This window comes from Geotrypetes seraphini, chromosome 4, assembly GCF_902459505.1.
Source record: "Geotrypetes seraphini chromosome 4, aGeoSer1.1, whole genome shotgun sequence".
NCBI lineage: Eukaryota > Metazoa > Chordata > Amphibia > Gymnophiona > Dermophiidae > Geotrypetes > Geotrypetes seraphini.
The window spans coordinates 85199526-85212419 of NC_047087.1; the positions used below are offsets into that span (position 1 = coordinate 85199526).

Genomic DNA, 12894 nt, shown 5'->3' on the forward strand with positions numbered 1-12894 from the left:
CTCAGGAATTTGTGGTCCAATAATTGAGTTTAAAAATTGCCTACCATCTTGTTCTTTGTTTCTATAAGTCTCTGAAGAATATAATTCCTTATAGAAAGCCAAAAATTGTTGTAAAATATGCTCATTTTTAGTATATGATTCTCCTTTGTTATCTTTTATTACAACAATCTTTGTTTTCCTTTTTTTTTTTGCCTTAAGATAATTTGCTAATAATTTCCCAGCCTTGTTTGAATTTCCATAATACTGAGCTTGCTGATAAAACATATCATTCCTAACAAGCTTTGAAGATAATTCATTATATTTGGCTTTAGCTTTTAACAAAATTTGTAATGTACTTTGTTCCCATTTATTAATTAACTTATTTTCTAGAATTTTAATTTCTTTTTCCAAATCATAAAATTTTTTTTTTAGTTTGTTTTCTAACATGCGCTGAATATGAGATAATATGTTGCTTTAAATGCATCCCATAACACCTCACTATTAATATCAACAGAATCATTAAATTTAAAAAACTCAATCATTTTTGATTTAAACTCTTCAAGAAAATTTAAATCTGCAATCAAAGTATTATCAAATCTCCAACTCGGCTTTACCTCAACTTGTTCATCTAATTGTAATTCAATCCAAACACCACCATGATCAGATAAAATGATAGGATCTATGATGGCTTTAGTCACTTTCTGAGCTATTTTATTTGAAACAAATATATAATCAATTCTTGAAAAAGACTTATGAACTTTTGAACAAAAAGAAAATTCCCGATCATTAAAATGAAGAATACGCTATATATCTATTAAATCACAAGATTGAGCCAAATTATCTAACCCTAATGATTTTATAATTTTACTTGGACTTTTATCTACAATCGGGTCCATTACAGCATTGAAATCTCCAGCCACTACCAAATTGGAAGCAGCCAGTGGTAATAATAATTGTTGTATACTTTTTAAAAACTCCATTTGATTCGAATTAGGAGCATATAGATTAAACAAATCAAGGGTATTATTTCCCATGCTCATTTTGACATGCACCCACCTTCCCAACGGAAGCAACAATCTGAAAATTCGCTAAACATTTCTTACTTATTAATATAGCAACCCCCGCCTTTTTTCCATTTGCTGGAGCAAAAAACCATTTTGAAATCCATCCTCCTTCCAGCTTCCTAGATTCATTAAATGACAGGTGTGTCTCTTGAATGAAATATACATCAGAGTTCTGCTTTTTAAGGAAATCTAACATTTTCTTTTTCTTGATCATATGATTGAGGCCATTTACATTTAATGAAAAAAATTTAACCATCATTCAACTAAAAATCTATTCCAATAATAATATACATTTTTAATTATTATAGAATGAATAGACACCAGCACTATCTTAATTTCTAATAATAAATAGATTAAATATTCATTCCCTTTATTCCCAAAATTCATCATTAAGCATATTATTAATCCCCCCCATCCCCATCCCTCCCAAACCCTCCCACCAATTGGTAACACTTGTAACGCACATAGGATATGTAACCCCTACACTCCCCCCAGGCAACGTTTAAAACATTTCATCTTTATCATAATAATAAAAATATATTTGTTTTTAAAATAGCCTTATCTTAATTCATTTAATTAAAAAATTAAATACTCCTAATAAAGTAAAATTCATAAACCTTTATATTTGATCAATTCTTAACTCAAAAATCAATTAATTACCCTCATATACTACCCTTTACCCTCATTATAATTATATTATCAATCAATCACATTTAATATAATTGCTCCATAACTCATTATTTTAAAAAGAAAAAGAAATAAACAAATCAATTATACAGTTAATGAAATCACATTTCATAGACATAAATCTTATAAAATCGAGACACCATGCTTCAAATTCTTAAATTCATACTCAATTTCCTCAAATTCATTAAATCCACTGCCTCAATTAATAATATCCAACCAAATCTTAAAAAGAACCCAGTAAACAAATAACACATAACATTTATGACATCCTTCCATCATCATACCATGACCTTCATTCAAAAGAAAAAATACTAAAAAGAACACAAATAAATAAACTCAGACCCGAAACATCCTTGAAAAGCAATAGACTCTCTTTAGACTTAACAAAAGCTCAATAATAATATAACTTTAAGCCATATGTGTATCCTTTCTCTTTCAACTGCGCTCTGAGTTGAAGAAACTGCTGCCTTACAGCCACAGTACTTTTTTCAAAATCCGGCAAGAATATCAGCTTAGATCCTTTGTAGTTTAAATTTTTATCAGCTTTTGCTAAGCTCAATATTTCAAATGCTTGACTGAACCTCAGAAGTTTGAAAATCAGAGGTCTAGGCTTGGAGTTATTTGCTGACTGTTGGAAAGGAATCCTGTGTGCTCGTTCAATTTCTAGGGGGTACTTAGTGTTCAGCTGCAGCAGCTTTGGGAGCAAATTCTCCAGGAACTGAACCCGGGTTCCCCCCTCCAAATTTTCTGCCAGTCCAAAAAATTTAATATTCTTTCTTCTGCCACGGTTCTCATAGTCCACCAGCCTTTTCTGTAACTCTTTGATGATTTTATTATCTTCCTTAGCTTGAACAGCAGTTAGTTCCATCTGATCCATCCTGGATTCTAAAACTGTCATTCTTTGAGAAGCAGCCTCTAACTGCCTGTTAATGCCTGCCTGCACTTCTTCTTTTACATCTTGAATGCTTTCTGCATTCTTCTGGATCTGTTTTGATATTTTTTTAAGTTCAGCCATTATGTCTTTTTTCCCGATTTCTTCTTCCTCAGGAAGTGGGGCTTTTGCCGCCACCGCCAAATCTTGCTTGAGGCGCTTTGCCATACCGGATGTCGCAAAAGCCGCCTCAATTTTCCCCTGGCATGTGCTGGTCATCTTCTCACAGCACCCAGACGACAAAAATTTAATGTTTTGGCAAAAATTTATAATATATTTATAATAACTGCTGCCTGGCTATCAGAGCTCCACAATCACACCTTCATCCACTGCACGTGCCAAGCCACGCCCCCTACAAGATTAATCTTTAGTAAAACAAAGTATGGCCATGTGACACCTCTGTTAAGGAGTTTACATTAGCTTCCTTTTCAATTTAGAGTTCACTTCAAATGTGCCTGCATAGTTTTTAAAATCTTACATGGTTTCTTTGATTCGTTCATCCCTCTAGCTTTAAATTCTTCAACATCCTCAAGTTGCAGAACTATCCAAGTATTTAAACTATCTTTTTCCACTGCAAAGATGCCAGATCTATCAGTAAAATTGTTCATTCCTTACCCTATTTATTAACTCCATTACTAAAGCAGAGAGAGCCTCTTGATGCGAAGGAGTTTATCCTTTTTTCTATGCATTCAGCCTTTTATCATTCTGGCAAACTGCAGAATTTCATTTTTCTGTAGTATAAATGTGGTAGGGACTGTTAATTTATGGCTCATCTGTTTACCTCACCGCTTTGGTTAAACTGAATGATATTGAAAGATGATGTGTTAATATTAGAGAGTTGCATAGGGACAGAAAGTTCAACCTCACCCACCCCAATGGAATCCTGTACATACAAAGATTAATTCCATTCCCATCCATCCAACCCCACAATTAATGGACTCTATCACCACCATTACCTGCAGGGGTCAACGCTTACTTACTTGCTCACAGCTTTCTGTTTCTGCAAAACAGCCTCCCATAATAGTATGTGCTATTCAAACAATGAGTGTTCCAAGCCTCAGTCTGGTGTTCTGGCTACCTCTTTGGGCATTCTAAGCCTCATTCTGGTGCTCCATCTGCCTCTCTCCATGTGTTCCAAGCTTCATTCTGGATTCCCCAGAGATTAATGTCTGACTAAACTCCCAGGGAAATCTCACAGCAATTTCTTCCATACCTGTGGGATACCATGGATTCTGTGGGATTCCTGTAGTCCCTATTCCCGCAGCTTTTTAGTTAATATTCATATGTTTTATCCAGGAGAGGAGTGGCTTGAGAAACAGGGGAACCAGGTTCAGTTCCCACTGCAGCTCCTTGTGACCCTGTACAAGTCACTTAACCCTCTGTTGCCCTGGGTACCTAAAAAAAAGGACCTAAGATTGTGACGCACTAGGGACAGAGAAAATACTTGTACATAATATGTAAACCACTTTGATTGATTTGTGAGTTAATAGAATTGATTGTCTGGTTTCAATTTTGTAGGCTGCTTGTCTCTTAAATGTAGGAGGGACAAGAGGTGTGGTAGAGGCGTGTTTATAATTTTACCAAATAGTGCTGTTATTTATTGCTCTCCAATTTTATTTATTTATTTATTACTAGTCTTTAAGCCCGTTACATTAACGGGTGCTAGAATAGATGTGTCTGTCTGTCTGTGTTTCTTTATCTCTCTCTCCTTGGCCGCTGTCTGTATCCTTCTGTCTCCCCCTCTCCCCCCGAGCAAAGCTGTCTGCCCCCAGCACACACCTCCCCCCCAAATGTCTCTCCATGGCCCTCTTCTGTCTTCCCCCCAGAGCAAAGCTGTCTGTCCCCTTTCCCTATCTCTCCATGGCCCCTTCTGTCTCCCCCCCCAGCATACCCCTCCCCCCAAAGCAGCCCCCTATCCCTCTCCCTGTCTCTCCATGGCCCCTTCTGTCTTCCCCCCCAGAGCAAAGCTGTTTGCCCCAAGCACAACCCTCCCCCCAAAGCAGCCCCCTTTCCCTCTCCCGCTGACTCTCTCTCTGGCCCCCTTTCTCTGTCTGTCTTTCTGTCCCTCTCCCTGCCCCTGTGTCTTTTTTTCTTTCTGTCTCCCTCCCTCCTGCTGTCTGTCTGTCATTTTTCCCCATTTCCCTGTGCAGCAGCATTTCCATCCCACTTCCCTATGCAGCAGCAACAGCATTTCCCTCCTATCCCCCCCTTTCCTGTGTAGAAGCAGTAGCAGCATTTTCCCCCACTCCCCCTTTCCCTTTTCTTACCTTATCTTCCCTGCTCCGTTCGGCCCCTCCCCCTTCTTTTACTGCCGTTGTCGATCCGGCCTGCTCCTGACCCTCCCACCGCCGACAAACCTCGGGACTCCAGCCGTGTAGGCAGCACTTTAAACACGCTGCTTCGCAGCCTTCTACTGGCGATTTCCTCTGCCGCGTCTGTCTCCGATGATGTCATCAGAGACGCGGCAGAGGAAATCGGCAGAGAAGGACGCGAAGCAGCATGTTTATAGTGCTGCCTATGCCGCTGGAGCCGGGAGGCGATGGAGAGAGCAGGGGGTGTTAGCGGCCGGCAGCGGTGGAGAGCAGGGAAGGGCGCGCATGCCACTTGTCTTGCCTCACGTGAGGCCAGACTGTAAACTGCGCATGCGCACTTCCTATGTGTGCTACAGCTCACGGAAAACGGACGCACGCATAGGAAGTGCGCATGCGCAGCTTACCATTTTATTATATTAGATGATTTATTTACTACCTTTTTGAAGGTTAAATGTTGGCAGTTAATGTGATTAAATTTAATGTGAAGTTAGGGCCAGCTATATTTGTACACACATATTCTATATGAACTTTTGAAATACGAGGGTGGTTTGAAAAATTTGGTAAAAAAGCAAGTTAAACAATATAGTCTCCACCAAGGGCTATACACTTAGGGCTAGATACGCTAAAGTCAGCGATCATCGCTAAATCTGTTTTCATAGCTTTAGCGACAATCACTTTTACCGACCTGACGCACAAAAAGGGTCACCGTGTGTTTTTCCCCGTCATTGACCATTTTCTGATTCGGCCATGCAAATAAGCTAAACCTCATGCATAGCCAAGTGATTGATGCACCAACATCACTTGGCTATGCAAAAAACCGCAGGGGTTTTAGCTATTGGAAAAAACTGCTAGACCTGTCGGTAACTGTGTTACCGACTGGTCTGCCTGTTTTTTTTCAGTGTTTTTCAATGGCACAGGTAGCCTTAGATGTTTGAGCCAATCAGGGCCTTAGGCTTCTCCCTCTGTATTCCATGTGATGCACGGGGAGGGGGCCATAGCTGTCTGAGTCAATCAAGACCATAGGTTCCTCCCTCTGTCCCATGTGATGCACAGGGAAGGGTCTAAGGTCTGACATTTGAGCAAATCAGGACCTTAGGCCTGTGCATCACATTGAATAGAGGAAGGAGCCTAAGACTCTGATTGGCTCAGATGCCTAAGGCCCCGCCCCATGCATCACACCCGACAAATCAATCACTCAGTGAACAATTGACACATGCGCAGAGCCCTAACAGCAGTAACAGGGGAAGCAGCCTCTTGTAACTGCTATTAGGGCTTTTTTTAATGGCACAGATGTGTGTGTGTTACACACGCACAATGTGCCCCATTAAAAAAACAAACAAACAAACATGTGCTAATGAATGTGTGTCCCTATAGTATTAAGCATGCCTTCACTGCTCTGCTCTAACTTTGGGCTAGATTAACTAAGCTCACTGATCGTGTCCTGCCCAGTTTGCGAGCCTTTTCTAACCCGATTCACTAACCGTCTGCCTGATCCTATTCGCACCCGATCCGCACATGCAAATGAGGGGAAATGGCATGCATAAGTAGGAAGGCAGCGATTCTCTAAACAAAAGATGGAATACCGATTAGGCTTGTCAATCCAAAATTTAGCGACTGCTGAGGACCAGTCGCTCACGTCCTTGCCAACTGTCCTGCTCTTTGCCGCCCTGAAATCTCAGCCCTGCAGCCCTGAAATCCCAGTATAAAAAAGTAAAACCATCAAAATAAAACCAATCTTCCTTGTGCAAAAAGCACCCTGCTCTCTGCCACCATGTTCTCTGCCTCTCTGCGAGCCCGCTGTTTTAACCTGAGGGTTTAAAGCGGGGATGCACTATTATGCCGTGTTCTGTTCTGTTCCCCTGCAAAGCGTGTTCTGTTCCAATGATTCTCGGGCCAGCGAGTGCAGCCACCCCTCCTCCTTTCGTTTTGATCTCAAGCTTGTGCGGAGAGCAGGCACATGTGCAGATCATATCTACAGGTAAAGAGAATGGCCTTCACATGCGTCTGGATTGCTCTGCAGCGATCCGTGGGGTCGGTAATGGGCGTGCGTCTGATCACTTCATTTGCATGAGGACGCTGTAGTGAATCGGTTGCCCGCCGAGGCTCGGCCACAGATCGCAAAGATTGGTGAGCTTTAGTGAATCTAGGCCTTTGTCCCATTTTGAGAAGCCAATGCAGAAAGCTAAGTATATGCAACATTTATCATGCAGAACTTGCATGTTGATTGAGGGGCACCTGCCAGATGCATGTACACAAAGGTTTTGTAGTCAGTGAAGCTTCATGTGCACATGTTAGAGCAAAAATAAAAATGTCAAAACACATTGGAGCTTCTTCTGCATATAAATGTTAGTCTTGCAAAATTTTCTTGCACATACTGTAAATTTTGATATTTATATGCAGAACAGACACTGATGTTCATTTTTCATATTTGTTCCAACATATGCACAAACTCTAATATCTCCCATCAGTCTTTTGATCTTTGCAAACACTATTTTTCTGGTTGCAGAAGATGACAAAATTGGCAGTTAAATCTTTTTTAAAAACTGGCATTAATTCCTCTCTACTAATCCTTCTATACTGCCTTGGGTCTGGCAAATAATTTTGTATGTTGTCCGTGCATCAAAAGCCACAGTTTTCTTCTCAGCATTGCTACGGAATATTTAATGGCCTCACTGCATTAAAATATAAAAGTAACGTTCAACCATATACTCTGCATGAGTTAACACCTGTGCACAATCCCTCTCTGCAGACACTCTTCAGTATCTAATGGTTAGACTTGCAATAGTTTTCTGCATTAGCCTGTTAGTTTACAAGCTTCTATTTACTTATTTGCTCAATTATGTAGCCCATCCTCCCAAAGGAGCCTAGAACAGGTTACAAAGTACATCTACAATATAATCGAGACAGGACAAAGATCACATAATTTACAATATAGACATGACAAAAAATATATCCACTAAGCAGCTCTGATGAGATGGCATAGGTGTGTTGACTCTGAATGGTATTTCTGGGTGCATGTCCTTAAGGCACTGGGTTTGTGAAGAAGAAGGTTTTCACAGCCTTCCTGAAGCTCCAGAGTCCATCTAGTGTTCTAACAGATGGGGGGATGGTGTGCCATAGTCTGGGTATGAAATGTGAGTGGGAGCGTTTGCGGGCTGTTTCAGTTTTGAGGGAGCGGCCAGGAGGTATGGTCAGTCATTTTTCTCCTTGGGATCTCAGTGGTCGCTTTAGGAAGTAGATTTGTAGTTTAGTTGTCATGCAGTGGGGAATCGTTTCGTGGAAGGTTTTGAAAGCGAGCATCAGGGCCTTGAAGGCGCAGCGTTTTTTAATGGGCAGCCAGTGCATGGAAGCTAATGCAGGGGTAACGTGGTCGCGAATGCCAAGGTTTTTCTGCTCGCCCATAGAGGTGGAGGGAAGGTACGGAGCAGTTTCCAAATGCTGCAGATGGATATATAAAAACCTCTAACTTCACATCAATCCATAGCTGATCTCCTGGCAGTCTGAAATCGACTTTCTCATCATGTCTTGTTTCTCCTCTCTTGACTTGCAGACGGATGATCGCATTCTGTGAAAGCAGCTCTGCTCTCAGTTGGGATGGTTATGTATATTCTGTGACCCTTCTTACTGTGGCTGCCTTGCAGACCCTAGTCCTTCAGTTATACCAGCGCTTAAACATGGTTATGGCTGCCAAGATTAAAACAGCTGTAATTGGACTGATATACAAAAAGGTAAAAATGAAGTGTGGTGTATTTGCTTGCTTTTTATTACAAGTACTTGGGATTAAAGCAGAGCTGTGTGATCTGAGCCTGTTGATATATCCATCTATCCAATGTCTATGAGGTATAACTCTTGATCTGGGCAATGAGTTTCATATAACAATGATCAAGTTTCATATAATAATACAATCAGCAGGACATTGAAAGCTTATAAATCTTTTGGAGGCCATATTTTAGCCTTCCTTCAAAGGCTTGTAGTAACATCCTGTTTTCAAAGGGAAATTCCTAGTGGAGTTTCATATCCAATACTGATTAGGCTCGTGCCAGAGTAAATCAGGGCAGTAGAAGGCCCTGAAGCAGCATGTGTAGAGTGCTGCACACGCTGCTGGAATCGGCAGATTTGTCGGGACCGCGGAAAGAGAAGGGGGGTAAGGGAAATGCTACTGCTGCACAGGGAAGTGGTGTGGGGGGAGGGAATGCTGCTGCTGTGGCTGCTGCACAGGGAAGTGGGGGGGGGTGTCAAAATGCTGCTGTACAGGGAAATAGGGTGGGGGGAAATGCTGCTGCACAGGGACATGGAGGGGGAGGGAATGCTGCTGTGGCTGCTGCACAGGGAAGTTGGGGGGGGGAAGAAAGACAGACAGCTAGCACCCGTTAATGTAATGGGCTAAAATACTAGTCATATATAAAATAGCTATCCTCTCTTTCAAGTCTCAAAACACTAAAGAACCTTTATCCACAAACTCCTTATTCTATATGAACCAACAAGAGTTCTAAGATCCTCCTCTCAGCATCTTCTCCATACACCATCCTTGAAAATCATTAACACACGTTGGGCCACCTCATTCGCAACCTCGGCCCCTACGATATGGAATTCTTTACCACTTTATATCAGGGCAGAAAAAAAATTTGACAAATTTAAGGGAAATCTAAAGACTTACCTCTTCCAAGATGCATAATTGCATATGACTGTTGAACAGACTTGGATACAGCCAGAGTTGTTCAATAATCCTTATTCCCTAGCTTCCCTATTGTGGTTTACCCTTTATATATTCTTTACTTTTAATTTGTAGTTCTCCCAACTTTTCTATTGTTTTACGTTGGTCAAGTATTGTTTAATGGGTATTTATTTGTCTATTGTCTCCCCTTTTTAAATACAAATTGTAAAATGCTTAGAAGTTTTGATTTGCGTTTTATCAAAATTTTAATAAACTTGAAACTTGAGAAAAAAGTGTGGTGTCATTAAGGTGGCTGGTTGGCTTTCAGCAGATGGATAGCCCCTTATTTGGTTAAAAAAAGGCACATTTTCACTAGATCATGCAAAACTTCATCCAGTTCGGGATCCTATGATATGACCTCCCCTTATTCCTACTACATGTCCCAAAGTGGGGCATAATGATTTTTTTTTTAATAAGAATTTTATAAATAAAAGTGCCCCTCAATATAGGTGGACATGTTGACCACCCATATCCTCCTCAGCGGTTTGATGCCTTTTTTTTATATAGATGTTACATCAGATTTAGCATGATTACATGAAGTCTGTGTGGATAATATGTGCAGCTCTTAAATCTATTTTATGCCTGTTCTTCATTACTGAAGAAGCAAATGCTTTCCCCTAGATTTAATTGAGAAAAGTGGAGCATTTATTTTAATATTTTCAAATCTTATTTTGGTTTTAAATTCATAATAATATAGCAGACCTCTCTTGCTCGGCTTTTCTCTGAATAAAAGACTACTTCCTTAGCATCCATGCCAGACCTGTCCAGACAAATAGGTTAGTCTCCCTATCAGCAAACAGAGCCTAAGAAAAAACAATTCAAAGTTGATTTCACTCCCCTTTATAGAGGACTGGTGCTGCTTTCATCTGCTCAGTATTTCACTGGCTCCAGAAGATGGTGGAGGCAGTGGCCTGATGTGACAACTACAGATAGGCAACTCCCTGAAAGGCTATAGGCCTGGATTCTTGGTGGACCAAGTTTGGGTATGCAGGTTTGGAGGTTCAACTTAATGCAAAGGATAAGAATTGCCTTCAATAGTTTTAGCTTTGATATAGAATACTGAAGAGCAAGTGGACTGTAGTGTCCTAAGCTACCTTTTTCTTTGCTCCCACCCCACCTGCAATCTGGTATTCGTGCCTCCACTCTGTCCCCCACCCTTGACTGTGATCCAGTATCTTCTCCTCTCAAGTCTCCCCCACTTGCTTGGTCAGATGAGACACTGGATCAGGGCACTGGTAATAAAGAGTACCAAAATCCCAGTCCAGTATCTATACCTCTAGGAGTTTGAAGATAGACTTGAATGGGATTTTTGGTGCCTTTTATCACCAATGCCTCACCTAGTCCATAGGCCAGCCCTGCTGAAGAACTTAAGGCAGCACCAGTTCTCTATAAGGGGAGTAAAGTCAGATTTGAACTGTTTTGTTTGTTGTTGTTTTTTTGGCTCACCGCCGTTAACTTGAGCTATCCTTGATCCGATTCAATCGGGCTTTCGCCCTCTTCATTCTACAGAAACTGTCCTCACTAAAGTCTCTATTGACCTGCTCTTGACCAAATCCAAAGACCTCTACTCCATCCTCATCTTCCTTGATCTTTCTGAAGCTTTTGACATGGTAGATCTCTGCCTTCTCATCGACATGCTGGCCTTGCTTGGGTTTTAGGGCTCTGATATCTCGTGCTTTTCTTCCTATCTTTCCCATCACAATTTTAGCATATGCTTTGGTGGATCCTCCTCCACTGCCATTCTGCTATCTGTCGGGGTACCTCAGGGCTCTGTCTTCAGACCACCACTTTTTCCCATCTACACTTCTTCCCTTAGTGCTCTAATCTCCCATGGCTTTCAGTATCACCCCTATGCCAAAAACTCACAGATCTATCTCTCTACACCTGAAATCTCTACAGATATTCAGGCCCATGTCTTAGCCTGCCTGCCTGACATTGCTACCTGGATGTCTCACCACCATCTAAAACTAAACATGGCCAAACTGAGCTCCTTATCTTTCCTCCTAAACCCACCTCTCCTCTCCCCCCATTCTCCTCCCTGTCCTGTTGGCTCAGAACCTCGGGGTAATCTTTAACTCATTTCTCTTCTTTTCACAAATTCAACAGACCTTAAAAACTTGTATCTTTTTCTACAACATTGCTAAAATCTGTCCCTTCCTTTCTGAGCGTACTGCTAAGATGCTTATCCATACATTCATCACCTCTCGCCTAGACTACTGCAATCTGCTTCTCACTGGCCTTCCACTAAACCATCTTTCTCCCCTTCAATCTGTTCAGAACTCTGCTGCATACCTCATATTCCGCAAATGTCGCTATTCCTACACTACCTCTCTCCTCAAGTCATTTTATTGGCTCACTATCTGTTTCAACATACAGTTCAAACTCCTCTTACTGACCTACAAGTGTATTCGCTCTGCAGATCCTCAATATCTATCCTTTTTCACCTCTCCCTATACTCTACCCAGGGAACTCCGTTTATTGGGTAAATCTCTCTGATCTGTACCCTTCTTCTCAATGGCCAACTCCAGATGCTGTCCCTTCTACTTTGCTGCACTGTATGACTGGAACAATCTGCCTGACTTGGCGTGTCAAGATCCGTCTCTGGTAGTATTCAAATCCATGCTCAAAGCCCACTTCTTTAAAGCTGCTTTCAGTTCCTAACTCTAACCCAGTGTATCGCAAGCAGTGTGCCTCCTGAGATTTCTGGTGTGCCGCAACACACTAGCGAGGAGGAGAGTTGCCCATGCCGGCTGCCTGCCTACAGGACGTGCCTCTCGCGGCAAGAGGCACGTCCTGTAGGAAGTCAGCCGGTGCAGATGACTCTCCTCCTGGCCGGCGGCTCTCCTCCTTCTCTTCGTACCTCCTGGATCCCTCCACCAGCAGGGTGGCGGCCAGACAGGCCTCCGCGCTTGCATGGATGTCGACGCGATGATGTCACGCACGCGCGTGATGATATCGCATTGACTTCTGGGTGCCTTCCAGCCGGGGCACTGGATTTAGTGTGCCACCGGCCGGAAAGTTTGCGACACACTGCTCTAACCCATTTGCTAGCACCCACCTGTCTTTCATTATCTCTGCAATTCTGAGCACTGAATATAGATGCACCTGTTTGTCCAGTTTGTCTGTCATAATTGGATTGTAAGCTCTTTTGAGAAGGGAATGTCTATTCCATGTTTGGTGTACAGTGCTGCATAGTCCTAGTAGCAC

General features: G+C 41.8%; 1 protein-coding gene across 4 annotated transcripts in view; it reads left to right on the forward strand.

Annotated features, from left to right (window-relative positions):
- Positions 1-12894, forward strand: part of LOC117359556 (multidrug resistance-associated protein 1-like) — a 128267-nt gene that overhangs the window by 22231 nt on the left and 93142 nt on the right. For all 4 annotated transcript variants that reach the window (XR_004539264.1, XM_033942530.1, XM_033942531.1 and 1 more), the window contains exon 5: positions 8524-8701. Coding sequence is in view for 3 of the 4 variants with exons in the window: in XM_033942530.1 (XP_033798421.1) it covers positions 8524-8701 (178 nt within the window). In the remaining variant the exon portion in view is untranslated. The remainder of the gene's footprint in view (positions 1-8523; positions 8702-12894) is intronic.